The sequence below is a fragment of the Bubalus bubalis genome, chromosome 1, assembly GCF_019923935.1.
Source record: "Bubalus bubalis isolate 160015118507 breed Murrah chromosome 1, NDDB_SH_1, whole genome shotgun sequence".
NCBI lineage: Eukaryota > Metazoa > Chordata > Mammalia > Artiodactyla > Bovidae > Bubalus > Bubalus bubalis.
The window spans coordinates 191359074-191386835 of NC_059157.1; the positions used below are offsets into that span (position 1 = coordinate 191359074).

General features: G+C 46.9%; 1 protein-coding gene across 7 annotated transcripts; it reads left to right on the forward strand.

The window, feature by feature from the left end:
- Positions 1-27762, forward strand: FBXO25 (F-box protein 25). 7 transcript variants are annotated; one of them, XM_044948039.2, is made up of 12 exons: positions 10-154; positions 323-540; positions 10634-10774; positions 13268-13371; positions 14463-14512; positions 17053-17145; positions 18828-18921; positions 20671-20855; positions 21768-21950; positions 23095-23238; positions 26204-26230; positions 26834-27762. In XM_044948039.2, the coding sequence occupies exons 3-12, from the start codon at positions 10641-10643 to the stop codon at positions 26921-26923; spliced, it is 1104 nt and encodes a 367-aa protein (XP_044803974.1). In that variant the 5' UTR covers positions 10-154; positions 323-540; positions 10634-10640; the 3' UTR covers positions 26924-27762. The 7 variants fall into 7 exon arrangements, with proteins under 7 accessions (XP_044804001.2, XP_006047091.1, XP_044803982.1 ...); XM_006047029.4 differs by lacking the exon at positions 323-540 and having other exon boundaries at positions 2-154; XM_044948047.2 differs by lacking the exon at positions 323-540 and having other exon boundaries at positions 2-154; positions 21771-21950.

The following is a 27762-nucleotide window of genomic DNA, read 5'->3' on the forward strand; positions in this document are numbered from 1 at the left end:
GCCGGCCAATCAGCGCGGCCGGGGGCGGGGCTTTCCCGTGGCGCTCCCGGGTAGGCGGCGGGCAACTTCCGGCAATAAAGCCTGACGCTCCGCCGTCAGGTGCGGGCTGTGGGCTTTTGAGCGCCAGGTGGGGCCAGGATCGTCGGCGCGCTAGGTAAGGAGTGCGATGCTGCGCGCGCCAGGTGGGGACTGTAGGCGTTCGCGTGTCAGGTGGGGACCGAGGCAGCCTTCCGGCCTCAACCCCGCGCCCACCCTTCGCGACACGCAGTCCAGCTTCCTTCACGACCCTGCCCGGTCCTTAACCGCCTCCCGCCCCCGCCAGGTTGGCCGCCTTGCCCACCGCCCCCCGCCCGCCGTCTCCGGGATCCCCGTCCCTCGGCCCGGCGTCTTGTGAGTCCGCCCTCCGGCTCCGCCCTCCCCAGGCCAGACTCGTCCTCCCGGCGTCAGTCGTCTCCCCTCGCTCGGCTGCGGCCCCTCTGCGGTTGCCTTCCTTGTTTTTCTTGAGCTGACGCCTCTGCATTTTGCATCCTTCTCTTCGCGGTAAGCTCCGCTTTGCCCATTCTCCCAGCCCTGGCCTGCTAAGACTCATCTGAAAGGAGTCCTGAGGAACCTTCCTTTCCTGCCTCTCGCAAACCCTTCCCTCCAGCCCTAATCAGAAATAACTCGCGTTCTCTTTTCTTTCCTATTCCACTCCCCCTCTTTCGGGACTGTTTTCCGTTTCCTTATGGCATCTGTGATTATCTCTCAGGCCTTCGTATGGTAAACCCCATTTCTGATTTCCAGCCCTCGATTTACCCCTGCTTGATCTCTCTGGATAAGATTCTTCCACACTTAGAAGCCATATTCATGTTTTATCTGTCAACATTGTTTGGAAGTCTTGTAAGGAAAAGAAAGCAACAGAAAAAGTCAAATGCTTATCAAATGAAGAATCAGTCATTCTTATCTCAGAGCAATGGAAATTATTTTCTCAAAATTGATGATGAAAGATAAATACTGGAGAAGAAACTCCTTTGCCAGCTTTTTGTCTAAATACGAAACTGCCTTTTATTTTCGTTGTAACTTGTGCTTGTATAGCAATAGCTGTTGCTCTACAGTTATAGTTTTTATTGTTTTGAAAATCAGTGATTGAGATAAGTACTGTTATTCCATTTACTTTCCATCTGACTTTTAAAAAGCAAGGTATATGTAGCCTTTTTAAACTTATTAGCTGTTTCCTTTCATATGTTTTCCTTGTCTTGTGTTTTATATTTAGATCAACTATTACTTTCAGTTCAGTTGCTCAGTGGTATCCGACTCTTTGCGACCCCATGGACTGCAGCATACCAGGCCTCCCTGTCCATCACCAACTCCCGAAGTTTACTCAAACTCATGTCCACTGAGTCACTGATGCCATCCAACCACCTCATCCTCAGTCGTTCCCTTCTCCCGCCTTCAGTCTTTCTCAGCATCAGGGTCTTTTCTAATGAGTCAGTTCTTTGCATCAGGTGGCCAAAGTATTGGACTTTGAGCTTCAGCATCAGTCCTTCCAGTGAATATTCAGGACTGATTTCCTTTAGAATGGACTGGCTGGATCTCCTTGCAGTCCAAGGGACTCTCAAGAGTCTTTTCCAACACCACAGTTCAAAAGCATCAGTTCTGCGCTCAGCTTTCTTTATAGTCCAACTCTCACATCCATACATGACTAGGAAAAACCATAGCTTTGACTAGACAGACCTTTGTTGGCAAAGTAATGTCTCTGCTTTTTAATAAGCTGTCTAGGTTGGTCATAACTTTTCTTCCAAGGAGCAAACGTCTTTTAATTTCATGGCTGCAGTCACCATCTGCAGTGATTTTGGAGCCCCCCCAAAATAAGATCAGCCACTGTTTCCACTGTTTCCCCATCTATTTGCCATGAAGTGATGGGACCGGATGTCATGATCTTAGTTTTCTGAATGTTGAGTTTTAAGCCAACTTTTTCACTCTCCTCTTTCACTTTCATCAAGAGGCTCTTTAGTTCTTCTTTGCCTTTCTGCTATAAGTTTATGGCATTACTTTAGATCATATCTGATGTATGACATATGAGCCAAAAAAAATAAGGGAAAAAAACCCTGCAGTTTTATGACATCTGTTTTTATACAGTGTCCTGGAATTGCTGTTATAAAAGTGTTGCGATAGAGATGGATGGTGGTATCCAGGAATTGCCGTCATAACAGTGTTGTGCTAGAGATGGATCGTAGATTGAGATTCCATGACTGTAAATCCCAGCTCCACCAACCTTGGGGCCTCAGTTCCTTCATCTGTAAAATACAGATTTAAACTCTTAAAAGGGGATTGTAACATTTCCTGCCTTGTAGGGTAGTGTAAGGACTAAAAGAGATAGTAGAGGTAGATTGGCTAGAGTAATGCCTACACCATACTGAGATCTAGTAAATGTTTGCTTCTGTTATCATTAGTTAACAGAAAGTTAACTTTGTGAAGGAAAGACATTTTTTGGTTACTTCTGATTCGCTTGTGCAGGAGTTTGAGCTGGTAAATGAAGTTCATAAAGTCCTGTTCTGTTGCAGTGCTTCACCTCCATGTCCTGCTGTATAGAACAGACATCAAGGAAAGGTTTACAATAGATAGCCCCATATGCTCTCTGACATTAGTTGGTAAAATGTGCATAATATTGCAGATTGTACCAGCTACTTCACAAGAGTAGCCACACTTTGAGTCGTTACTCTTATACATTTAATAATTTTCAGGAGTAATTTCTAGTTTTTATTTTTGTATTTGGAAATTATAAAAAAAAGTAATTTTAAGTAAATTTGTAAAATGCTAGCAGTTCAGATCTTTTAGTAGAACAGATAGATACATTTCCATACAAGATGATGGGTTGTCATCATTCCAAAACTTTAGTAATACTGTTTTTCAGTATGCAGATTTGTTAGATGTCTCACACTGGGAACATTTTTGAAAATTTGAGAGCTAAGTCTTTCACATTGCTAGTCATGTGTTTTCATATTTTTCTTTTCTGTGATGGCTTTTTTTTGGGGGGAGGGCGGTTTGCTGTTTGTAATCACTGTGGTTCCAGAATCTCTGCTTTAGTTTATGAACTAAAGCATAAAGATTACATTTGAGTATTATATAAGGTTATATATTGTAATAACCTATGATGGAAAAGAATATGAAAAATATGTATATGACTGAATTACTTAGCTATACATCTGCAGCTAACACAACATTGTAAATCAACTATACATCAATTTAAAAAAAAAGGTTATATGCAAGTATAAAGCATAAGTATAAAGATTATTCACATTTATAGGATGGACTATACACATTTGTTTTGAAACAAATCTTTTACTCTGTGTTGAAAATAAAACCTTTGGAAATGTACTATTGTTATTTCCATGGCCCATTTAGCTGCATTTCATTCCCTAGCAGCTGAAAAATTAAGGCCAAATATATTTGTTTCTCACAGAGTTGTTGAAGTCACTGTGATTATCTGTCGAGTTTTGGTAGTTGTAAAGCAATCAATTATCTTACTGGAAACCCCAAGATGACTCTTAACTTTACAGTAGAAACTTGGTGTAAATGTTATAGGGATTGCTTGTGAGGCCTGAATATAAATGCATTAAGTGGTGAGTGGGCATGGTGTTCACAGAGGCAAGTACAATGTGTGTCATAAAGTCTTAAATGATTTTGTTAGCTGAGGTGTCGACAAGAGGTTTCTACGGCTTAAGTAGTTGTTCTTTCTGCCTCTGTTCTCCCCTTCAATTTATCCTTCAGACCCTGGCAAATGATTCTCAAAATAGCGCTGCTCACATTGCTGGATTGCTCGAAACTTTGAATTAATTAGAGAATAAAGTCCAATATCTCTGATAGGCAACATTCTCCTAGTCTCTTTTTCAACATACCTGCCAGCCTTGCTGTAAATTTCTCTATTTCAGCTGGCCTGTTCTGTTTATTCTCAATCATGTCACATGTATTCCTGTCTTCATATTTTTCTCACCCATCATTTCTGTGATTGGTATTTTTTCTTTCCTCTCCATTCACTTAAGGTCTAACCATGCTCCAAGGCTAAGCTCATGTCCTCATTTTTCTTCAGGCATTTCCCAGATGGTTTGCTTTTTACACAGAATTTCTTTTAATCATTCTCTCTTCACTCACTCAGTACAAGAGTGCATTATACATACATACATATATATATATATTTAAATGAGAAACCAAGTTTATTAATTTAACTATACAGAAACTTCTAAATTCTATAAGAAAGGAAAAAACTAAAATAATAAATTTATTAAACCTTTGAGCTTACAAATCATAAAAGAAAAAAAGAAACAAATATGGGGGATAATTCTTCACCTACATTAGGAATCAAATAATATAGGTTAACAATGTCACCATTTCTGTCTTTCACATCAGCAAATTGTGTTCTATAAAAATTGTCACATGGTTAATATATGTTCACCTAAGAAAATAAATATTAAAAATAAAAATATCTCAAAGAAAAAATAATGTACTTGAAATTCAAACATGAAATCACTTAAAATTGAAACATTCAGAGGTATTCACTGTTTACATTTTGCTTTATCTGCTTTTAGACTTTTTTCTGTGCGCACACATATAAACTTCTGCTCAGATGTAGAAATACACAGAAGTATTGCATATATTTTCCTAAAACTTCTTCCACTTAATATACTATGAATATCTCTTTATGATAATAAATATTCACACAATTATTATTTATAGTCACTTACATCCCTGGTGTAATAACATATATTTAACAAAGCCTCTTTTAGATATTTTAATTGTTACAGTTTGTTCCTGTTAAAAAGAATTCTTCAAGGGGCATTTTTCTACATAACATCTCCCCTCCCAGTTTTACTGAGACATTAGTGACATATAGCACTATATATGAAAGTGCCGTGAAAGTGCTGCACTCAATATGCTAGCAAATTTGGAAAACTCAGCAGTGGCCACAGGACTGGAAAAGGTCAGTTTTCATTCCAATCCCAAAGAAAGGCAATGCCAAAGAATGTTCAAACTACCACACAATTGCACTCATCTCACATGCTAGCAAAGTAATGGTCAAATTCTCCAAGCCAGGCTTCAACAGTCCAGGAACCGAGAACTTATAGATGTTCAAGCTGAATTTAGAAAAGGCAGAGGAACCAGAGATCAAGTTGCCAACATCCATTAGATCATAGAAAAAGCAAGAGAATTCCAGAAAAGCGTATACTTCTGCTTTATTGACTACGCCAAAGCCTTGACTGTTTGGATCATAACAAACTGTGGAAAATTCTTCAAGAGATGGGAATACCAGACCACCTGATCTGCCTCCTGAGAAATCTGTATGGAGTTCAAGAAGCAGCAGTTAGAATCGCACATGGAACAACAGACTGGTTCCAAGTTGGGAAAGGAGTAGACAAGTCTGTATTTTGTCACCCTGCTTATTTAACTTATATGCAAAGTACATCATGTGAAACGCTGGGCTGGATGAAGCACAAGCTGGAATCAAGATTGCTGGGAGAAATATTAAGAACCTCAGATGTGCAGATGACACCACCCTTCTGGCAGAAAGTGAAGAGGAACTAAAGAGCCTCTTGATGAAAGTGAAAGAGGAGAGTGAAAAAGCTGACTTAAAGCTAAACATTCAGAAAACTAAGATCATGGCATCTGGTCCCATCACTTCATGGCAAATAGATGGGGAAACAATGGAAACAGTGACAGACTTTATTTTTGGGGGCTCCAAAATCACTGCAGATGGTGACTGCAGCCATGACATTAAAAGATGCTTGTTCCTTGAAAGAAAAGCTGTGGCCAACCTAGAGAGCATGTTACAAAGCAGAGACATTACTTTGCTGACAAAGGTCCATATAGTCAAAGCTAAGATTTTTCCATTAGTCATGTATGGATGTAAGAGTTGGACCATAAAGAAAGCTAAGTGCTGAAGAATTGATGCTTTTGAACTGTGATGTAGGAGAAGACTTGAGAGTCCCTTGGGCTGCAAAGCCAATTGTAAAGGAAATCAGTCCTGTATATTCATTGGAAGGACTGCTGCTGAAGCAGAAGCTCCAATGCTTTAGCTACCTGATGAGAAGAACTGAGTCATTTGAAAAGACCCTGATGCTGGGAAAGATTGAAGGCAGGAAGAGAAGGGGACAACAGAGGATGAGATGGTTGGATGGCATCAGTGACTCAGTGGACATGAGTTTGAGTAAACTTTGGGAGTTGGTGGTGGACAGGGAGGCCTGGCGTGCTGCAGTCCATGGAGTCGCAAAGAGTCGGACACGACTGAGTGACTGAACTGAACTGATAGCATTGTATGTAAGTTTTTTAAATTTTTTATTTTGTATTGGGGTATAGCTGATTCACAATGTTGTGATAGTATCCAGTGAACAGTGAAAGTATCAGGTGAACTCAGCTATACATATACATGTATCCATTCTTCCCCAACCCCCATTCCATCCAGGCTGGCACATAAGATTAAGCAGAGTTCCATGTGCTGTACAGTAGGTCCTTGTTAGTTGTCCATTTTTTTTTTTTTTTTTTTTTGAGATTGGAAAACTCTTATATTTTGAGCATTTCTTTTTTTTTTTTTACTTTACAATATTGTATTGGTTTTGCCATACATCAACATGAATCCACCACGGGTGTACACGTGTTCCCCATCCTGAACCCTCCTCCCACTTCCCTCCCCGGTTGTCCATTTTAAATATAGCGGAGTGTACATGTCCGTCCCAAACTCCAAAACTATGTCTTGCCTTTGTTTTCTAAGTCTTTGAGTCTTACTGTTTGTATTATTTCTTTTTAGATTCCACACATCAGGGATGTCATATGATACTTCTCCTTCTTTGACTTAACTTCACTCAGTATGACAATCTCTAGGTCCACCCATGTTGCTACGAATGGAATTATTTCATTCTTTCTAGTGGCTGAGTAATAGTCCACTGTATGTATGTACCGCATCTTCTTTATCCAGGCCTCTGTCCATTGCTTCCATGTCTTGGCTGTTGTAAGCACTGCTGCAGTCAACATTCAGGTGCATGTATTTTTTCAGATCATGTTTTTCTCCAAATATATGCCCAGGAGTAGGATTGCAGAATCATATGGTAGCTTTTATTTTCAGTTTTTTAAACCAAATGTTACATGTAGAGCATGATGATCTGATTTACATACATCACGAAATGAGTACCACAGTAGGTTTAGTGAACATCTATTATCTCATATAGATACAACAGTAAAGAAATAGGAAAAAAAAGTATTTTTCCTCATGATGAGAAGTCATAAGATTTACTGTTTTTATAACATTCATATATAATGTACAGCAGTTTTAACTAGCTTGTACAGTACATCCTTAGTACCTGTTTATTCTATAACTGTAAGTCTGTGCATTTTGACTACCTTCATCTGCAATTATGTATAAATGTATTTACATATACTGCATGTGGAGGGGGCTTCCATTTGTTTTTCTCATTTCGTCAAAGGAGTATACTGGTATACCTTTAGGGAAGGGATGCATAATGTAACAACCAGTTCAGTTCAGCCTCTCAGTCATGTCCAACTCTTTGCGACCCTATGGACTGCAGCACACCAGGCCTCCCTGTCCATCACCAACTCCCTGAGCTTGTTCAAACTCATGTCCATTGAGTCAGTGGTGCCATCCAACCATCTCATCCTCTGTCGTCCCCTTGTCTTCCTGCCTTCAATCTTTCCCAGCATCAGGGTCTTTTCAAATGAGTCAGCTCTTCACATCAGGTGGCCAAAGTATTGGACTTTCAGCTTCAGCATCAGTCCTTTCAATGAATATTCAGGACTGATTTCCTTTAGGATGGACTGACTGGATCTCCCTGCTGTCCAAGGGGCTCTCAAGAGTCTTCTCCAACACCACAGTTCAAAAGCACCAATTCTTCTGTGCTCAACTTTCTTTATAGTCCAACTCTCACATCCATACATGACTACTGGAAAAACCATAGCTTTGACTAGACAGACCTTTGTTGGCAAAGTAATGTCTCTGTTTTTTAATAAGCTGTCTAGGTTGGTCATAACTTTTCTTCCATGGGGCAAACATCTTTTAATTTCATGGCTGCAGTCACCATCTGCAGTGATTTTGGAGCCCCCCAAAATAAGGTCAGCCACTGTTTCCACTGTTTGCCCATCTATTTGCCATGAAGTGATGGGACTGGATGCTATGATCTTACTTTTCTGAATGCTGAGTTTTAAGTCAACTTTTTCACTCTCCTCTTTCACTTGTATCAAGAGGCTCTTTAGTTCTTCTTTGCTTTCGGCCATAAGGGTGGTGTCATCTGCATATCTGAGGGTATTGATATTTTTCCCGGCAATCTTGATTCCAGCTTGTGCTTCATCTAGTCCAGCATTTCTCTTGATGTACTCTGCATATAAGTTAAATAAGCAGGGTGACAATATACAGGCTTGACATACTCCTTTCCTGATTTGAAACCAGTCAGTTGTTCCGGGTCCAGTTCTAACTGTTGCTTCTTGACCTGCTTACAGATATTTCAGGAGACAGGTCAGGTGGTCTGGTATTCCCATCTCTTGAAGAATTTTTCCACAGTTTGTTGTGATCCACACAGGCAAGGTTTTGGCATAGTCAGTAAAGCAGAAGTAGATGTTTTTCTGGAAGTCTCTTGCGTTTTTGATGATGCACTGGATGTTGGATGCTGGCAATTGGATCTCTGGTTTCTCTGCCTTTTCCAGCTTGAGCATGTGGAGGTTCACGGTTCACGTACTGTTGAAGCCTGGCTTGGAGAATTTTGAATATTACTTTGATAGCATGTGAGATGAGTGCAGTTGTTTAGTAGTTTGAGCATTCTTTGGCATTGCCTTTCTTTGGGATTGGAACAATACATTTAGTCTGTGTTTATATATTTGTCATTGAAGAAATCGTATCTTGGACCTATTGGCAATATTCTGTATGGTTGCCATTTGATTCTTCTAAAATTCAGTTTAAATATGATATTGAAAGATACTTTGGCAATTGTCAGAGTGGTCCTAACAGACATTTTTCTCTTGTTTGTGTTTTATCTGGATTGACTGGACACGGGTGGCGGCTTTTGCATTTCAGGGTGATCTGTGGTTGTGAAACAAGAGTGTAATATGAGCTTTATTGATGTACTGTTGAGATTTAAGTAATTGTTTTTAATTATTTTCTAAAGCAAGGATTTAAATAATATATGACTAAAAAAGATGTGTTCTGATGAATTAGTTTAACAAGGTTTTGAGATCCTCTTGGTATGGTGGAAAATTACTTCATACGTTTCATGTTGGGCACTTGTACTTAACTCAGGAATATTGTTGAAGGCTTATCATTTCTCTCTGAAATATTTTTGTCTTTTTTAAGCCTGTATAAATGCCTATTTAATAGCTTATTTTTTGTGAGTTATATTAAATATATTTGGGAGATGGTATTTAAACACTTTAATCTCCTGTGTACTCTGTGATATGATGTGTGATATTAGGGAAATACCCCAGATTTAGTTTGGACATGAGGTTAGTATAACACAGTTACTCTATTGAAACTTTCTGTTGGATTATGAAATACCTTTTGTACAGCTGAATACAATGTATACTTTTAAGTTCTTACCGTACTGGCTTCTTTATCACACTTACTTCTCTGTCGATGGTTTCTTTCTTGAATCCATTCTTGTCTTGCCTTCCCACTTCCACTACATCTGTGGCTCTTCCTTTTTGGTGTCCTTTCTTGGCTCCTCTTCATCTGCCTGTCCCTTAGATGTCAGTGAGTCTTAGAGCGTGTGGCTTGACTCTCTCCTTGCCCTACTCTGTCTGGTCTCTGTCTGAGAGATGGTTCCTGTGGTCATGTCTGGATGCTGATGGTTTTCCTACCTTACTCTCTTGCCTCACCCTCTCCTCTGAGTCATGGATCTGCTTGTGTTTCATTCATTCTTCCATTCATTCAGTGATTGGTGAGCTCCCTGTGTGCCTGGCATCGTTCCAGGTATTGGGATACAGAGTTGAACAAGACATGGTATTTTCTTGAGAAAGGCAGGCAGCAGCCATGTAATTTCAGAGGACACTTATTACTGGGAAGACACGAGGTGCTGGCAGAGAGACTGAGTAGCCTGAGGTCTTTGGGAAGCTCAGATCTGGTTGAGTCGCCTCTCTGCAGAGGTCCTTTGTTGGCCACTCTGTGTCCTCAGAGTGCAGTCCAGCTCCTTTGAGCCATTTGCAGCGGTGGCCTCTTTGTTCTCATGTCAGGTACTCCCCGCTCCTCCCCTTACGTGGTCAGCCTCACCAAACTCGACTGTGTGCAGGGCTGAGCGTCAGTGTCTTGTGTCCTTTGCTTCTAACTTCTGAGTGGATTTTCTGTTTAGTGTCATTTCCCCCGTTCTTCCTTACTCTCTGACTGCTTGTTCTTCAGGTGTGACCTGGGATGTCAGCCCTAGGACACCTTTCATGACACATGCAGGATTGGGCTAGTAAAGCCACCAGTCCTCATCTGTCTGACCCTGTTAGGACAACTGAGGTACTGTGTTATCTTCACTGTATTATCTTTGTGGGTAGCCGGCATGTAAGGCACATATAGACATTTAAATAGGATTGTATTCATTAAAATTAATGAACACATGTTCTAAATGAAAAGAACCATATCAGTTACACATTTTTAACATAAAGTAACCATGTTTTATAGGTGAACTATGCCATTTTTGGGCCAGGACTGGAGATCTCCTGGATGGAGTTGGATGAAAACTGAAGACGGCTGGAAAAGATGTGATGCGTGGAGCCAGGAACTTGAGGGGGAGAACAGCCAGTGTGACATAGGACATGGCATGTGAGTCTAGCTCAGCAGAGCCACGGCGTGTCCCATCCAACATTGATGTCACATCTGCTGAAGCCCCGTGACTTACCAATTGGCTGAGAATCGCCCCCAGACAGGCTGGTGTGAGGAGACAAGTTATTAGCCAGAGTCTCAGCCTGGTGGAGTGCCTGGTGCCCACACACAGATGCTGCTGTCTTCTTTTTATTTAAAGCGTTTACTCCTTACAGCTTTCTGAGAGATAGGTGGTGGTGTTATTAACCTCCCATTATAGCTGATGATGGGGAAGGGAATGGCGACCCACTCCAGTATTCTTGCCTGGAAAACCCCACGGACAGAGGAGCCTGGCAGGCTACAGTCCATGGGGTCACAAAGAATCAGACACGACTGAAGCGATTAAACATGCACGTATAGCTGAGGAAGGAGAAGAAACGGAAAGACGCAGTGCTGGTGGCCTACGTCTGAAGCCCATAATAATGGCTTGCACCAGACGGGAGAGGTTTCTGTTGGAGGCCTGAATGGCGCTGTGACTTTGCTGGGGGCTGAAGTGACACATCTCATTGCTCTGCGGGTCCCAGTGTGCGGCCTCACCTGTGTGGTTCAGGGTGCAGCTTCACCCCAGGGCTGCCTTCCTCCTGGCGGGAGAAGGGAGGAGGGAGACGCCTGTCCCCACCTCATGAAGAAGGGAGGAGGGAGACGCCTGTCCCCACCTCACGAGCTGGTGTGTGAGCGGCAGGGGCAGGGGCCGTGGTCCTCTCCAGATGAAGTGGGTGGTTGCAGACACAGGAGCAGGCTGGCGGGCCGTGGCGTGTCACTCACCGTCTGTGTAACGTGTCCTGCAGCGTTTGGGGAGTGGGAGGTCTGGGGACCTCTTCCTCCAGAGAGTCACAGGTCTTGGCGTGGATCATACTGCATATCTTGATCTCACATTGACCTAACTCTCAACTGTGTATTTTGAACGGACAGCATAAGTGCATAGGTGTCTGTGCTTTCTCCTGTACGTTTGTCCCCAGACCTCCCTCCGTTCAGATGAGGGGCAGTGTGGTGGCCTGGCCCGCCCAGGGCAGAGTGTGGCAGAGCACACGTGGGCGTGTCTCCCCAGTGCCCCTCACTGCTCTCGGCCAGCCAGACGTGTGTCTGAGCCTGCCTCTCCGGGGGCGGGGCGTGGAGGGGGTTGCCGGGCAGCTCCCTCATCCCCCGTGCTGGGTTCCGCTTCTCTGATGTCTTTCTGGGGAGCAGTGTGGTTCCGCTCCTCCTGGATACCTCTGTGATTGTCATTAGCAAAGCTGTTCAGGTTCGAGAGCGTCTGCCTTTAGTGCTTGAATCAGTGACAGCAAACTCGTGTGTGACTAGGTATGAGATACAGACAGGACCATCCGATCTCTATGATTGGTGTTGTTTAGCGCCTGTCACTGGATGTTCAGTTGTTTGTGTTGGGTGTGTGCTCTTTTGCCTGTCTTGATGATTTACAGTTCTTGCCAGTGTTTAAGTCTGTTCTGACAGTGATGAATGCATTCATTTGGCAAATTCAGCTGTTTTTATTAAAAGTGAATTCGGGTTAGTGGATGGCGCCTGTGTACAATTTTCTTGTCAGAGAGTGGTGGCGAGGAAGCCAGCGGTGTGACCTCCTTGGTTTTGAGCCTCGGTGTTTGGACCTCTGCTGGCCAGAATCTCCAGGGAGCCCCTCTTTGCCACCAGCTGGAAAGCTGTCCAGGGTCAGTGTGCTGAGAGTAACCATTGTGTGTGTCTTCACTTTGGAAGGGGGTGGGCTACGTTTTGCCTAGTCTTTTTTTTTTAAACTACAAGGAAGATTTTTTTTTTTCCTAAAGAAAGTGTTTTCAAATTGTTTAGTTATCACCTTATGATTTTATTATCTTGTTTCATCCAAAAGAAAAAAAATGGGAAAGCTTTAAATTACATGTATTTCAGTGGATAAAAGACATGTTTTACCTCATCTGGCTTCAGTTAAAGGCCTTAATAGGCAGCATTATTTGATTGATGCTTCGTAAGAATACGTGCCAGCGCAGTAATAGTTCTGGTTGAGTCTCTGGGGACGTGGGCACAAGTAGAAATGTTGGGTGTTTCCTCAGCATTGGATCAGGGAGACAGCAGATCATTAGTATCAGGTACTTTTTTCCAGTGTATCGATTATAAATATAAGTTTTAAAGTCTGAAATGACCTTGGTTGAGCATGTCAAAATCCTTAGGAGATTCTAAAACATGTACATCAGTTCCTGATGCAACTTTCTGATAAGAATCAGGATAAACCTCAGATTTCTCAGAACAAAAAACTTAGATATTAGCCTTGTAATTTCAAACGTGTGGTTTATTGCTTTGAAAATTAAGTGATTGCCTCCAGATTTTAACATGATTTTTATTTTGGGCTCCTGAATTGTAAAAGTATTTATTGTCCAAATAAACCAAAATTTATTTATTTATTTTACAAAAGAAAATCCGAATGAAGAAATCCTTGTAAAAATATTTTAATAAAATGTATCTTTGTTTCAGTATCTTAAATAGTGAAGATGAAGAAATATTCAGTAATGAAGAGCACGAATATGCATCCAAAAAAAGGAAAAAGGACCATTTTAGAAATGACACAAATACTCAGTGTAAGATCATTTTCGTTAATCATCTCATGATGTTTGCTTGTGGACTGTTTTGATAAATTGCATTGTGTTGACAGTGCTTTTCTAGGGCAGAAATGCTGATCCAGTTACATAAGCAATAGTGTGTCCGGAGGTCAGACTTGGTCAGAGTCTTGCAGCTCTGCCGTTTGCTTGACTAAGTCATCAGTAAGATTTACAGCAATGAAATAAAAGACAGGAAAACCCACAGAACAGCCTGTCTGAATGTTGAATTATGTGTGTTTAGTCGCTATGTCCTACTCCTTGCGAGCCTGCCCAGGCTCTTCTGCCCATGGAATTCTCCAGGCAATAATACTGGAGCAGGTTGCCATTTCCTCCTGCAGGGGATCTTCCCAACCCAGGGATTGAACCCTGAATGTGTCTCCTGCCCTTGCAGGTGGATTTTTTACCACTGAGTCACAGTAGCGGTCCTGAATTCAGGTCTGTTCACTCCCAAGCAGTGAGGCTGACCTTTACAGGCCTTGATACTGCTTTGGTGCAGGGGACACTGCTGCTTCGGAACAGGAGATAGTTGTGGTCAGAGCTGGAGCCTGTAGGCAGGGTGGGCGGGGGCCTGGAGATGGGGCAGCTCTGAGAGGGTGCCTGTGCATGTGCTCAGCCCTGAGTCACTGAGGGCCTGTTAGTGTGATCAGTCGTGCGCCCCCTGGAGGCTCCCATGGACAGTGTAGTCTCGATCCTTGAAGCTCTGGGACAGGAGTTACGTGGAAAGTGTATTTAAATGGAATACCATATAGGGACAATGAAAGAGGAAAAGAATTTTTATTAAGGTATATACAAAATGCATATTTATAGGCATTTATGTTTGGAGATGGCTGAATTCGCTGGTGACACTATTTTCTTCTAAGTCACCAAGACATGGCCGTGCCATGACATCTTTCACGCAAAGACGTTTCAGCACTTTGTAAACTGATGTTGGGACGCGAAGCATGTGGCCGAGTCAGGGGGTCTCCTGTCCACACGGCAGCAGACAGCATTACACGTGCAGCTTTTGAAGTTCCTCAAAATCCTCATTTGGTAAAGAGTCACCAGATGTTAAAAACAAATTTTTATCCTAGGTTTTTATCGTGAAAACTGGATCTATGTCCATAAAGAAAGCACAAGAGAAGTAAGTATTCTGTTATAAATAAGAGTATATTTTGTATTGTTTCTGTTGGTTGTGTGATGTCACGTTAATTGTTTCTTTTGCAATATCAAATCAGTGTCCAAATTCTGATGAGTGAAAGCTTTACGAGGGTCTTTCAGACAGTGTTTGCATGTGCATGAGTGTGTGTGTGCGCCTGTGTGGTGTATGTGCCTGTGTGTGTGTGGTGAGTGTGCGTGTGTGCGCCTGTGTGGTGTATGTGCCTGTGTGTGTGTGTGGTGAGTGTGCGTGTGTGTGCGTATGTGGTGTATGTGCCTGTGTGTGTGTGTGTGGTGTGAGTCTGCGTGTGTGTGCCTGTGTGGTATATGTGCCTGTGCGTGTGTGGTGAATGTGCGTGTGTGGTTTATGTGCCTGTGTGTGTGGTGAATGTGCGTGTGTGTGCGTGTGTGGTGAACGTGTGTGTGTGCGTGTGTGTGGTGTGAGTGTGTGTGGTGTGAGTGTGTGTGTGTCTCTGTGTGGTGAATGTGTGTGTGTGTGTGGTGAATTTGCGTGTGTGTGGTGTATGTGCCTGTGTGTGTGTGTGTGTGTGTGTGTGGTGTGAGTGTGTGTGTGTGTGGTGCATGTCAGTGCCCCGTACAGATCTGATTCAGCTCAGGGCTGTTTCAGAACAAGTGTGGGCCCACAGGTGCTTTGATATTTCTCCCCGCCCTCCCTGAGCTGTTCACAGGGAGCTGCTGTTGCTGGTGGGGCTGTTTCTTGGCCCCTGTGTGTTCTGGGAGGGTGGGAACAGCTTGTAAACCCTCATTTATTTGTAGAGTAGTGAAGGTGGTGTTGGTAGTTAAGTTGGAATCTGCAAAGAGCATGCAGTTCAAGCCCTGCCATCGCCCTTTCTTGGCGGAAGGTCTGGTCTGTTCACATCAGGTGTCTGTTTCCTTTTTCTCTGCTTGGTATCTGGGGAAGCTTGCTTCCATCTGTAACCTGAAAGACCCTTTTGCTTTTGCCTTATTTTGTGACAATTGGGGGAAATGATTTGGGAGGAGTTGTTTAGCATGTGTTTAGACTATGTTAGCGTGAGTGAAGTGTTCTGGCAGTGTTGGTAGTGGATGTTCTGAAACCAGCCGCATTTCCTAGAAGCTTAAGGGTTAGATCCTGAGACAGGGAGTTACTCTGAGCTGTTTGGCAGTAGCTGCTGTTGTTAAATGGATGTGCCGCCGGGAGGACCTGTGTGAGCTCATGAAAGACTCCGAGACAGAGGAGGGTCCTGCTTTGGTGCACACGAGGCAGCAGGGGAGGGGCCGCGAGGCCTCAGACGGCGCTGGGTCCACGGGGCAGGGGTGCAGGCAGGCGTCGGGAGGGCCCCCCTCCATGGAGCATCGCACCTTTGGTCTTCTCCTCTGGGCCCACCAAGTGTCTGCTGCCCGGGAGGGGTCTGTCACACCAGTGTCTGGATGCTGTTCACTGAGAGAGAGAAACATTACCGGCTGTGATGGGTTTCATGTTATGACCGACGCTCCCTGCACAGCTCCCAGGGAAACATTCTGCAGCTAGTGGTGTTGAGCATTTGCGACGAGTGTGTCTTGCTGACTTCTCGAGGCTGCTGCGGTTTGGGGGTGTGTCTTGTGTCGGAGACAAGGCGTCCCCTGTGCCTCCCGCCCCACTGGGCCTGCTCCTGTCTCTGTTTGAAACACGTCTCCTCATGTTTTCTGTGATTATTCACACGCTTTATCCTCACAGTGCTGAACTGAAAACCTCTCTGTGTTCTAAGTGTTTAAAAACAGAGATAGAGTTTAAAATGTCTTCTGAAACCTAGGGTTCAAATCTGTACAGCACTTACTATAGAACATGGGGCGTATCATTAAGGAAAAACATCTGAAATAGCAGTGTTTCTGGTAATGAAAAAAAAAGTCACGTTTCCTTTGTGGTCTTTGACTATTGAACCCGTGAGCCTTATTACCACATGCTTGGGTTTTGGGGTGCTCGGCCCCCTGTTCCCAGCCTGAACACTGCCCATTGTCACATCCCATTGCCTCCAGCCCTTTCCACCTAAACACTAGTATTCAAACCTCCTGCCCCACTCAGGTGCGTCTCGGCCTTGATCCTGAGTGGCTGGACAAACACAGGACTGCCTGCAGAGGAATTGAGTGGCAACATGTGTGTTCATAGAAGATGCCTTTTTATAGTGGCCAAGCATGATTTATGTATTTGTAGTTGCACAGGCTAGAATACATCTGGTTATTTTGTTATTTTAGGCTTAATTTGGGCCTCCCCAAATGCATGTCAACAAAAGAAATTGACAAGTATTTAATCAGTATTTATCTTTGTATCTACAGTGGTGTAGAGTGTCAATGCATATACATAATTGATTATACATAAATGACAGATTTAGAATGGCTTTAATTTTACTCTAAAATTAAATCTAAATATGGAATAAATTATAGTGAAAATGAATATCCTTTGTGAAAATTAAAAAAAAAGAACTTGCACAGACTAATTCCTGTTAGCTGTCCGTTCATTTTGCCTGGTTGGCTGATTTGAGGTATCGTAACTTGTGTCTGTTTTTCCAGAGACACGGCTACTGTACTTTGGGAGAAGCTTTTAATCGCTTAGATTTCTCAAGTGCGATCCAGGACATCCGAAGGTTCAATTATGTGGTCAGGGTGAGTATTCATTTCAGAGCCACCAGAGGACACGTGGAGTGGTTGCGCCCTAAAGATTATCATGTCACATGTTTAAGATCCTTTTGGCAGCTGCATAAAGCTGTGCTTGTTCCTGGTGGAGAACCATGGGATGGGGGCTGGGGGTCAGGAGGAGGAGGATTGAAGCTCCCTCCAGCCCACCTCATGTGTCACGTTGGAGACAGACGGAGAAGCAGGAGTTTCTCTCAGGGTTTCTTGCCCGGTGGTTTCATACGCATTTTCTACTTTGTTTTTCCCAGAGCATGAGCCCTGCTCGATAGAGGGGAGCAAGCTAGTGGAGAGAAGGGAATTGATACTAAACAGAGCTGCATAGAAGCCTTATTGTGTTAATGATACATTTTTAGAAGAAATTTTTACCTTTTCCTGCATTCAGAAAATAAGGGATCTCACTATATATTCCGTTTATTGTTTGTTTTTATTTGCCTAGCAAGTTTACTCACCTGACTGTCCTAAGCCAAGAGTAAGTGATGAGTCATGAAACTGTTAGTTGGGATTTTTAACAGTGCCACGAGGCTGTGGTACGTACTCCCCGTAGCGGCCTGTAGAAGTGCTCCTGCAAGGACAGAGCGCTGGATGGTTACGTGACCCCAGCCGGGCTGGGGTGTGGTTTCTGTAATCACTGCAGCACAGGACACATGTGTGTAGATGCACTAGAATTAGCGGCGTGATCCTCCCCAGCAGTTAGCGTGTGATTGTCATGTTTGTTGTTCTGGCCTCCACAGTCAACACAGTATGTGAGTGTGTGTGTGTGTGCGAGAGTGTGTGAGTTGGCACTTTCTCTCCTCCCTCTGCAACTGACAGAGGCAGCAGGGAGGGCTGGAGAGGAGGGATGAAGAATCCCTTTTCAGAGACACAGGAGCAGATGTGATCTGGGTTCTGGAATGTGTTCGTGGCTCACCCAGAGGGGCTCAGATTGCTCAGGAACAGTACGGGCCTCAGTGAACGGGTGTGTGCAGGCACGGGTCTGACCAGCACCACAGACAGGCGTGGCCACAGTGAGGGCCTGCATGGGCACAGCAGTCACAGGACGTGAGGCGGTGGGGATGGGCTGACCTGGGGCTCCTGATGCGGTGTGCACAGAGCTAGGCGTGGGTCACTGGAGACTCCTACAGATGAGCGGTGTTTGTGATGACCGGTGTCCCTGACGTGCGGAGGGGAGGGGCAGCTCTGTGTCTGAGAAGCTGGCCCTGCTGCCATGTCCCTCTGGGTCCTCCCCGCTGGCCTCCCTGCCGGCCACCAGGACCGCTCCTCCCTCAGAGCCGAGGAGGGATGCAATGGCTTCCATGTGCTGAGAGCAGCCAGCCTCTGACGGAGGGGGGGCCTGGGAGGCAGGTGGATATCGGGCCCGGATGGACCTGCAGGAATGGTGGGAGGGCAGCACTGGCAAGGAAGCTGGAGGGACAGACAGAGGGACAGATGTGCTGGGGGGCCATCAGGGAAGGCCTGGCTCATGTGAGGCTGGAGCGATCAGAGGAGGGGGCACAGAGTGCAGCAGGGGTGGCCAGGACGCCGACCAGGGCTGGAGGGTGGAGGTTGAGCAGCAGCCCTACCTGTATCCTTTGCTTTCTTCTCGGGTCACTGGGGTGGGGAGGTGGGCTTCCCTTCAGAGGCGATGCTCACCTGTAACCCCTCCCCCTCTCAAGCTGTTGCAGCTGATTGCAAAGTCCCAGCTGACCTCGCTGAGTGGTGTGGCCCAGAAGAACTACTTCAACATCCTGGATAAGATCGTTCAGAAGGGTAAGGCGAGCACTGGCGTTTTTACTGATCTCAGTCTTAGTTAGAAACTTAGTACAAGGAGATTGGATTTTTCCTTCATTTATCCCTAGTATTAATGGTGTCAGATAATGTGATGGGCTCAGGTTGGCCTCTTGGTACTTGATGTTCTTGGTGGTGTTCTTTAAAAGGTGCTTTTGGACCCAGAAGAATATATTGTGATGAGAAAGACAGGTTGGGGGCACACCGTGAGGCAGGTGGGATCTTGGTTCCCCCACCAGGGATTGAACCCATGCTTCCTGCAGTGGAAGTGCAGTCTTAACCACCGGGCTGGCAGGGAAGTCCCTGAGAAAGTAATCCCTGAGTTTTAAACGGACGCATTCTCCTTCATGGTTAACTACTCATAGCTCACTTTTGCTATATAGTGATTCTGTAATTAGCAAGGTTGTGACTTACTTCTTATGCGTCAGACAAGCCTGTAATTTTCTTCTTAACTTAATGTTTGTCTTGATTAGTTAATGGCCAATAATAAATGGAACTTTAAGAGTTTATGCATGTATATGCCATTTTAACTATCAGTTCTCTTTATGATTAAGTATAAAAGAAAGTAGAGATGGTTTTAAAGACAAAATTGTAGACTCAACCACAAATACACCATCAGACAGCATTTGGAAGTTTTCGAATCTCATCATACTTGTGATACCTCAAAAATGATGCCACTTTGGATATGCAGTGAAATTAGATCATTATTTTCCTTTTGTGGTGAAATATACCTAAAATACCATCTTTCCTGTGCATCTTCAGTGCACAGCTCAGTGGCACTGAGCGGTCACATCGCTGCGGCTGTGGCCACCACAGCGGAGACACGCTGTCCGCAGAACTGACACACTCAGCGCTGTGGCTGTGGCCACCACAGCGGCGACACGCTGTCCGCAGAACTGACACACTCATTGCTGCAGCTGTGGCCACCACAGCGGAGACACGTTGTCCACAGAACTGACACACTCATCGCTGCGGCTGTGGCCACCACAGCGGCGACACGCTGTCCGCAGAACCGACACACTCATTGCTGCAGCTGTGGCCACCACAGCGGCGACACGCTGTCCGCAGAACTGACACACTGTCCCCATACACACTAACGCCGCCTCCCCAGCACCCGCTATCTGTGTGCTCTGTGAATTTGACTATTCCAAGGACCTCATCAGGAGCATCAAACAACACTTGTCCATCTGTGACTGGTTCTTATCATAAGGTCTTCAGGTTTCATGTGACACACATCAGCATTTCTGCCCTGTTTAAGGCTGAGTGACACTCCCCTGTGTGTATAAGTCACATCCTGTTAACCTGGGTTGTGAAAGCATCATTTTGCTTCCTTTCTTTTGTGGCTGTGCTGGGTCCTCGTTGCCGCCCGGGTCTTTCTCTGATTACAGAGAGTGGGGGCTCCTCTGTAGTCGTGGTGCACGGGCTTCTCATCGTGGCGGCTCCTCTTGTTGGCGAGCACAGGCTCTAGGGCTCTCAGGCCTCAGTAGTTGCAGCTCATGGGCTCAGTAGTTGCGGCTCCCAGGCTCTGGAGCACGGGCTTCATAGTTGTGGCTCACAGGCTTAGTTGCTCTGAGGCATGTGGAATCTTCCTGGATCCAGGAGCAAACCCGTGGCTCTCCTGCATGGGCAGATGGATCCTTCACTGAGCCCCCAGGGAAGCCCGAAAGCAGGTCATTTTTAACAATGGCGGCTGACGGTATTGTTGGATTGTTTTGTTTTTATTTATTCCAGTTCTCGGAGACCACCAAAATCCTCGCCTGATCAAGGATCTTCTCCAAGACCTCAGCTCCACCCTGTGCATTCTGATCCGAGGAGTAGGGAAGTCCGTGCTGGTGGGAAACATCAACATCTGGATTTGCCGATTAGAGACCGTTCTCCGCTGGCAGCAGCAGCTGCAGAATCTTCAGATGACGGAGGTATGTGCTTTCTGGCCTGCAAGTGAGTCTGCTGTTACATCACAGAAGCCATTGCTACTTCTGAGTGTATGTGGAAGACTATCACAGCTTTTCCAAAGGCTTTTTCTCTTTACATTTCCTGAGTACATATTAGACTGTCGTAAGATGGATTTAGGCCAGAAGACTCTTTAATGGCTTACAGGTGTCATTGGAAAGACAATGGGGATGGTAATTATTAAAAACAGCTGGTCCTGTGGGTGATGAGGTGGTAAATTAATTGACCTTGACAGCAGATTAGATACTTTAGACTAGAAGGACATTCAGTAGATGAAGACTGCACCGTATAGTGGTGACTGTTGACCTGCTGTTGCTTCTCGGGGTTGGTGTTTTCATCTCATTTCTTGCTGTCTTTGATGTTTTGTGTTTATTCTGATAACTGGTTTCACCAAGAGAAATGTTGACCCCGTTCACTAAAGTGTCTTACGCTGTGTTTGGTTTATCTCTGGTTGGGTTCAGAGGTCACCTTGGGCCATGTATTTGTTGTGTAAATGCGCGATTTATAGGGAGTGATGATTCCCTAGTTAAGGCCCTGCAGTTAGCAGGGGTGCTCTGACATTCCATGTCCAGGCAGCCTCATTCCCGTGTCAGGGGCTTGTGCTGTGAGGGCCACTTGCCTGTAAGACACATGCGGGGTGTGTCTGCTTTCCAGACCATGACCAGGACATGTGCCCCAGATGCCACTGTCCCCAAGTCCCTGGTGTGCAGTGGCGCCACATCACCTGCGAACTCTGGGACTAGGGTGTCAGTGTCCGGGCCCAGGTTCAGCCAGGGCCGCTGCAGGGTGTCATCTGGGAGGAGTGGGGAGGAGGGAGATGTCACTGTGACCGATGAGCTCCCGCGTTCCCGCTGGAGTAAGTGTGCGGGCCCTCCCAGCAGGTGGACAGTGGCCTGACGCTCAGCGACCTTCCTGTGCACATGCTCAGCAACATCCTGTACAGGTTCTCGGATGGGTGGGACATCGTCACCCTGGGTCAGGTGACCCCGACACTGTCCGCGCTCAGCGAGGACCGGCAGCTGTGGAAGAAGCTCTGCCAGTACCACTTTGGGGAGAAGCAGGTGAGTGGGGGTTGTGGCCCTGATGGCCGAGCCTGGCCGCTTCAGGGAGTGGACTAGAATCACTATGGGAAAGCCTGCTTTTCATGGGGAGAAAGCCCTAATTTTAAAAACGATCTGGAACAGAGCAGCAGAACCAGGGCAGTTTCTTCCTGTCAAGGACGGGCCATAAGTCTTTCCTGTAACTGGAGGCCCCTCTCCAGGCGGCATGTCCCCTCGGAGACTCACGGGTAGGCACCTGCTCCCTGCACCTTGCCCTCCCAGGATGCCTCCCAAGGGGCCAGCCTTGGGTTCTGGTGGATGCTGTGTGTCTCCACTTATCGCTGCCCCTCCCTGCCACCCGTGCGCTGCGTGGTTTTTGGAGCACAGCACTGCCAGCTGGGTGCCCATGATACACACAGCAGCGTGCAGGGCCAAAGCAGACAAAGTCTTGCCCCAGGGAGGCCCCAGGGAGGACCAGATGTCATGTGTCTCCTCAGACACAGGCTTGCAGACCTGAGGGGTCACGTATCCATCCAGGAGAAAGTCAGGTGGTGGAGGCAGCAAGCAGGTTCCTGCCTGAATCAGAGGGTGAGGATTGGGCACAGCCAGGCCGTGGGGCCACCATGGTTGCCTTCTCCTGGGGGCAAGGGGCTCACGAGCAGAGGGTAACATCATGAGGAACTGTGAAGATGCTGCTGCCTCGGGCAGCCCCTGGCCACGCCCAAGCCCGCCTGCTCAGCGTCCCATCCGTGCCTGTTCCTCTGAGGGTGTGGTCGCTGCCCTGTAGGGTGTGAGGTGCCGCCTCCTGCCATCTCTGGGGCCCGAGACACTGAGCATCTGTTCATGTGCTTGTTGCCTGCTTGTGTGTCTCTCCAAATCCTTTGCCCATTTTGTATTTGGATACTTTCTGCATTCTGGTTACCAGTCCCTGTCAGACTCGAGAGCATGTAACTTATTTTTAGCTTAATAGACATCATGGACATCACTCCAGATAAAAACCTTTAAGTCTGTTGAACAGCTGCATGGTATTCCATTGTATAGATTCAGCTCAAATTTAATTTCACATAATTGAATGTTTCCTGCAGTGTGTTGCCTTTTACAGTTGTTGTGCAGATGACGTTGCTATGAAAGTCATCTGCTTCTGAACAGAAGTCTGTTTGTCTAGTTTTGTAGACACTTGATCCTTTCAGAAAAAGGCCATGTGGAGTGGAAGCTGATGTATTTTGCGCTTCAGAAGCACTACCCCACCAAGGAGCAGTATGGAGACACCCTGCACTTCTGCCGGCACTGCAGCATCCTCTTCTGGAAGGTAGGATAGCACCTGTGCTCCTGGAGAGACATACTGTCCAGCTGAGAGTAGTGAGTGATGACATGATGGCGTCTCCCCAGGGACTGCCCACCTGAATGTAGAGTGTGATATTATGGCGTCTCCCCAGGGATGTCCACCCGGGTGTAGAGTGTGATGACATGACGGCGTCTCCCCGGGGACTGGGGCCAGGGGCAGGTTCACCAAAGCAGAACTGTGGTTGGACCTGAAATTGGGGCCACCCAACCTCGTCTGGTGCGGGATGGTAGGGCATGATCTGGTCCCTGGCCGTAAGCACGCTGACTGTGCTGTGGCCCGAGTCCTGGCGGGCTGCTTCCCGCTGTTCTCATGGCTCACAGCCTGAGAGGAGGGTCGGGATCCCCGCCTCTTCTGGAAGTCAAGGGAGGCCACTCCCAACCCCCATTTTCCACACTTGGCCTTAGCTCCACTGTCAGGACCCCAGCAATGGTGCCTCCAGGGGCTTTCCTCACAGCACAGCCCTGGAGCAGAGGAGAGGCCCATGAAAGCGCCCGGGCTCCTCCTGTTTTTTTGAGCTGAACTTAGCATGTCTGGTCCTTGTGGAGACTGAGCTGTGTCCGCAGTTGTCAGGCCCATCCTCTTCCTCTCTGGTCCCTTCCTCTCCTGTCCAGACTCTGATAAAAACAAGTTTCAGCGGGAGGTACGGGTGCTTCTGTTCACCTCCTCTTAGAAAGACCATTTCCGTAGTTTGCCTTGAGTCTGAATTTGTTTAATGTTGTAAAATTTCAATGGGCAGGAGGGTGACAGGCGGTCTGCCCCTGCTGCTCGGGGTCCTCCCTTGGGGCCACAGGGCCACGTGCCTTCTGCCTGGTCTGAAGCACCGTGGCTGTTTTTTGTTTTCTGTTTATCTGTAATTTGTTGGCTGGATTCTGAGGCAAACTCTAAACTGCTGAAAAACAAATGACTACTTTAAATTGTTTTCATTTCAGGTTATATACATGATAACGTGGGCTTTTTTTTACCTGTACCCCCGTGGTTGTACGGTGGGAGTCCCCGTGTTAACAAGGCTTTACTGCTGGTGCTGCAGGGGGCCAGCCGGAGACCACTTTATTTCTGACTTGTTTTGGAGTCTGGCATGGCTTGTTCTGCACAGTTAACAAGAGGAAAGGTGTTGCACGGCTGCAGTGGTGGTTCTGTGGAACCTCTTCCTCCAGGCCAGGGGCACCTCACGCTCAGTCTTGCCAGGGTGCTAGCGGGACATGGGTGAACCAGTCCGCCACAGCACACAGAGGGTAGTCCCAGACATGTGGCAGCTTCAGGCCCGAGTCAGCGGATGAGATGATCTGGTCGCTGCTCTGAACGACGCTTCCCCCGAGCCGAAGGTTTATTCCAGAGACACTGGGAGCAGTGGTGTGTCCCCCTGGGACAGAAGTCTCATCTTTGCATGTGGCAGACTGTCTTAGACCATCTGAGGACGCTGTTTCTGATGTAGTGAACAGAGAAACATCCTTGCTACTTTCTGTGTTGGCATACAGAATGTTCAGGTGAAGTATCAAGAAATAGGGGCATTCTGGATTTTTAAAAATTGAGAGGTAATTTTTTGGGTTTCCAGAAGAATTTGCCTACAGATTCTTTTGTTTATGAAAATTGAGAACAAGTGTCTTGCTGGCCTTTGGCTCTGAAATGTTGTTCACAGTCTTGCCTTGAAGGCCGAGTGCCTTGACCTGTATGCAGCCTTGGGGACTGGCTCTGTCCATCTGTGGGGTCACATGGCAGCTTTTTCTCCCAGAGGCCCTTCCACTTTCTTCTGAGTCTATGGGTGGACATTTAAAGAAAAAACGAGTGTCTGGAATTTGTGGTGGACCCTGCTGCCTGTGTCAGCGCCTGAGCAAGCTCCCCGGCTAGCCACCGCACCCCCACACACAGCTTGGCCCCCGCAGGCCTCAGCCCAGTTTCGTGGCGCCTCTGTGAGGGCAGGCCTGCTACGTGGAGGCTGCATGGTGCTCAGCCCCATGTGGGGCGATACCCCACTGTGCCCATGCTGCCCGTGTCCCACCAGACCTGTCCTCTTCCACACACATAGGCTGGGGCTCTGCCGCGAGCTCATGCTGCTGCCCCAAATGCCCCAAGCCATCCTGTCTGACCTGGCTTCAATCTCTGGACACTGTGTCAGTTTTTCTGCTTTGCTTTGGGGGAACGTCAGCAAGGTGAAAGGAGGTCTTGGAGTTGCACACAGGCCCAGCTCAGGCCTGTCTGCCTTCCGTGGGGTGGCCCTCCTGTGAGGCCACTGTGCTCACCCCATCCTCTAGCTGCTTTTCAGGAACTTCAGCTAAAGCCAGGTGTGGAGTGGGCTGGAAGCCAGACAGAGTGAATGCAGTCAAAGGCAGGGATCGGGACTGTGTGTCCACTGCCAGGCCCACACTGCAGTGTGCAGCGGGGGCCGGGAGGCCGCTGGTCCCAGCCTGTGCCGACAGCCAGCCCCACAGATCCCTGGGCTGTGGTGAGGAGGGGGGCAGCCAGCCGGTGGCGAGAGGGGCAAGTTGGTGCTGACCTCGAGTTGAAAACCGTGGGTGAGCAGGAAGGAGCTGGCTCCTGTGGAACCTACATTATTCACTTAATTCCACCGAGCTGACTCAGAGGGAGTGAGTGGGCTTCAGGGAAACCTAGAAACATTGCAGTATGACCTGCTGCTCTGCATGTTCTCAATGAAGTCGTGACGGTCATTTGGATCTGCTCTCTCACCAGCTGTGGGCCCGAGACTGGAGGAGGTGGAAGCCAGGTCGGCCCCAGATGGCCTGTGGGTCTTCTGGCTTCCGGCTGCTGCGTGGGGCCTCGGGGGCAGCTCTCCCCTCGGTTTCACTGCCCAGTGATGTTGGTTGTTTTCATAAATGATTCATGTTCAGCCTGAGTCCTGGTGTGGCCTGGCTCTTCCTAACCCTGTTTTCCCTTTTTTCCTCCCTTTACTGCTCTCCTCCTCCGCCACCTCCAGGACTGCCGCCTTGCTTTATTACTCGAGGTACCTCCTCTATGCCTGCGTCTGTGCGCGTCCCCTGTCTGGGGCTGGGCCAATGAGGCTGCAGCCTCTGTTGACGTGTGACTGCCCTTCCTACTTGGCCACCATCAGGGTCCCGCGAGCTGCCATTAGACCAGGGGTGTAGGCTTGGCTGTGTTGGGAGGGGGGGGCGGTCCTGTCTCCAGACACTGGCCTAACTGGCCCCCAGGTCCTGAGGCTGTTCTGTCTGCTGATACAAGTGAGCCCTGGGTGTTTCTGCCGTGGGGTGTGGTGCTGGGCCCTCGGGTGACCGTGGGTGGGTGGTGCCCAGAGCAGTTCCAGAGTGGATCCTGACCCACCGCCGGGGGAGGGGGCAGCATGACCAGGGCGGGGTTGGGGGTGGGGAGGAGGGAAGCGCAGGCTCCTCCCGGCCCCCTGAGTCAGGGCCACCTGTGCCCCATGCACTGGCAGAGAAACTCTCCCCGCTGAGCAGCCACGTGTTCCTAATTCTTGCTTGCTGTCCACATACCTGTGTGGTGGGGTCCAGGTGCATTTAAGTGAATGCCTGGTGACTTCTGAGCTGGCTTCCCTCCCAGCACGTGCGGTAACGCCCTGCCCCTCCCACAGGACTCGGGCCACCCCTGCACGGCCGCCGACCCGGACAGCTGCTTCACACCTGTGTCCCCGCAGCACTTCATCGACCTTTTCAAGTACTGAGGGCCTGGCCGGGCCCACCATGACCTGGAGTCTGCGTTGGAGGCAACGTGAAAAGGGCCTGTGGGCAGGGCGCCTGTGGCTTCCACCTCTGAAACCGGGTCAGGGAACCCCAGCAAAATCCACCTTTGAAATAGGGTCAAGGAACCCCAGCAAAATCATTTCTGCTTCTCTCTTTAAAAAATTCTTCTAAGCACATTAAAATTTGGAACTTTGTGTATTTGTAAATATGGTTCAAAAAGAGTGTGTTTTCAGCACCACATCCTGTGCTGAACTGACACTAACAGCCAAGAAGACTGCCTCTTAACTCAAATGATGGTTTCCCGATTTTGTAGTGATTGGGGTGAGGGCAAATCACGGATCCTTGTAATGACATTGTACAGAATATTTATTTTTCTTAAGATGTATATTAACAGTTTTGGTTGTGTCTGCACGAGTCTTCTCAGATACAGAAGGATCCAGGGAAGTATGTGCCTGTCTCCTGGATGGTCAGCAGTGGGTTGTGAACTGTGCAGATGACTGAGACCCACAAGGGCCTGAGTCTGGGGCTGTGGTCCTGGGCTTGTGCCCAACGCTGACAGGCAGGGCCCTGACCTGGGGGAGCCTGGTGTGGCCTGCACCACACTGCTTGGAATCCTCTTCTAGCAAAGTAATAAATCATGTTTGTCTACCTATTTTAACTTTGTCAATTTTGCATCTTACTGAAAAAAGTAGTGTCAATGATTTTGATAATCATGTATTGAAACCTCTCAAAGATCATTTTATTTTAAAAATATTGCATGTACATTTTAGAAAATTTTGAAAATAAAGGTTTATAAAAGAATAAAACTGGTGCATAACCC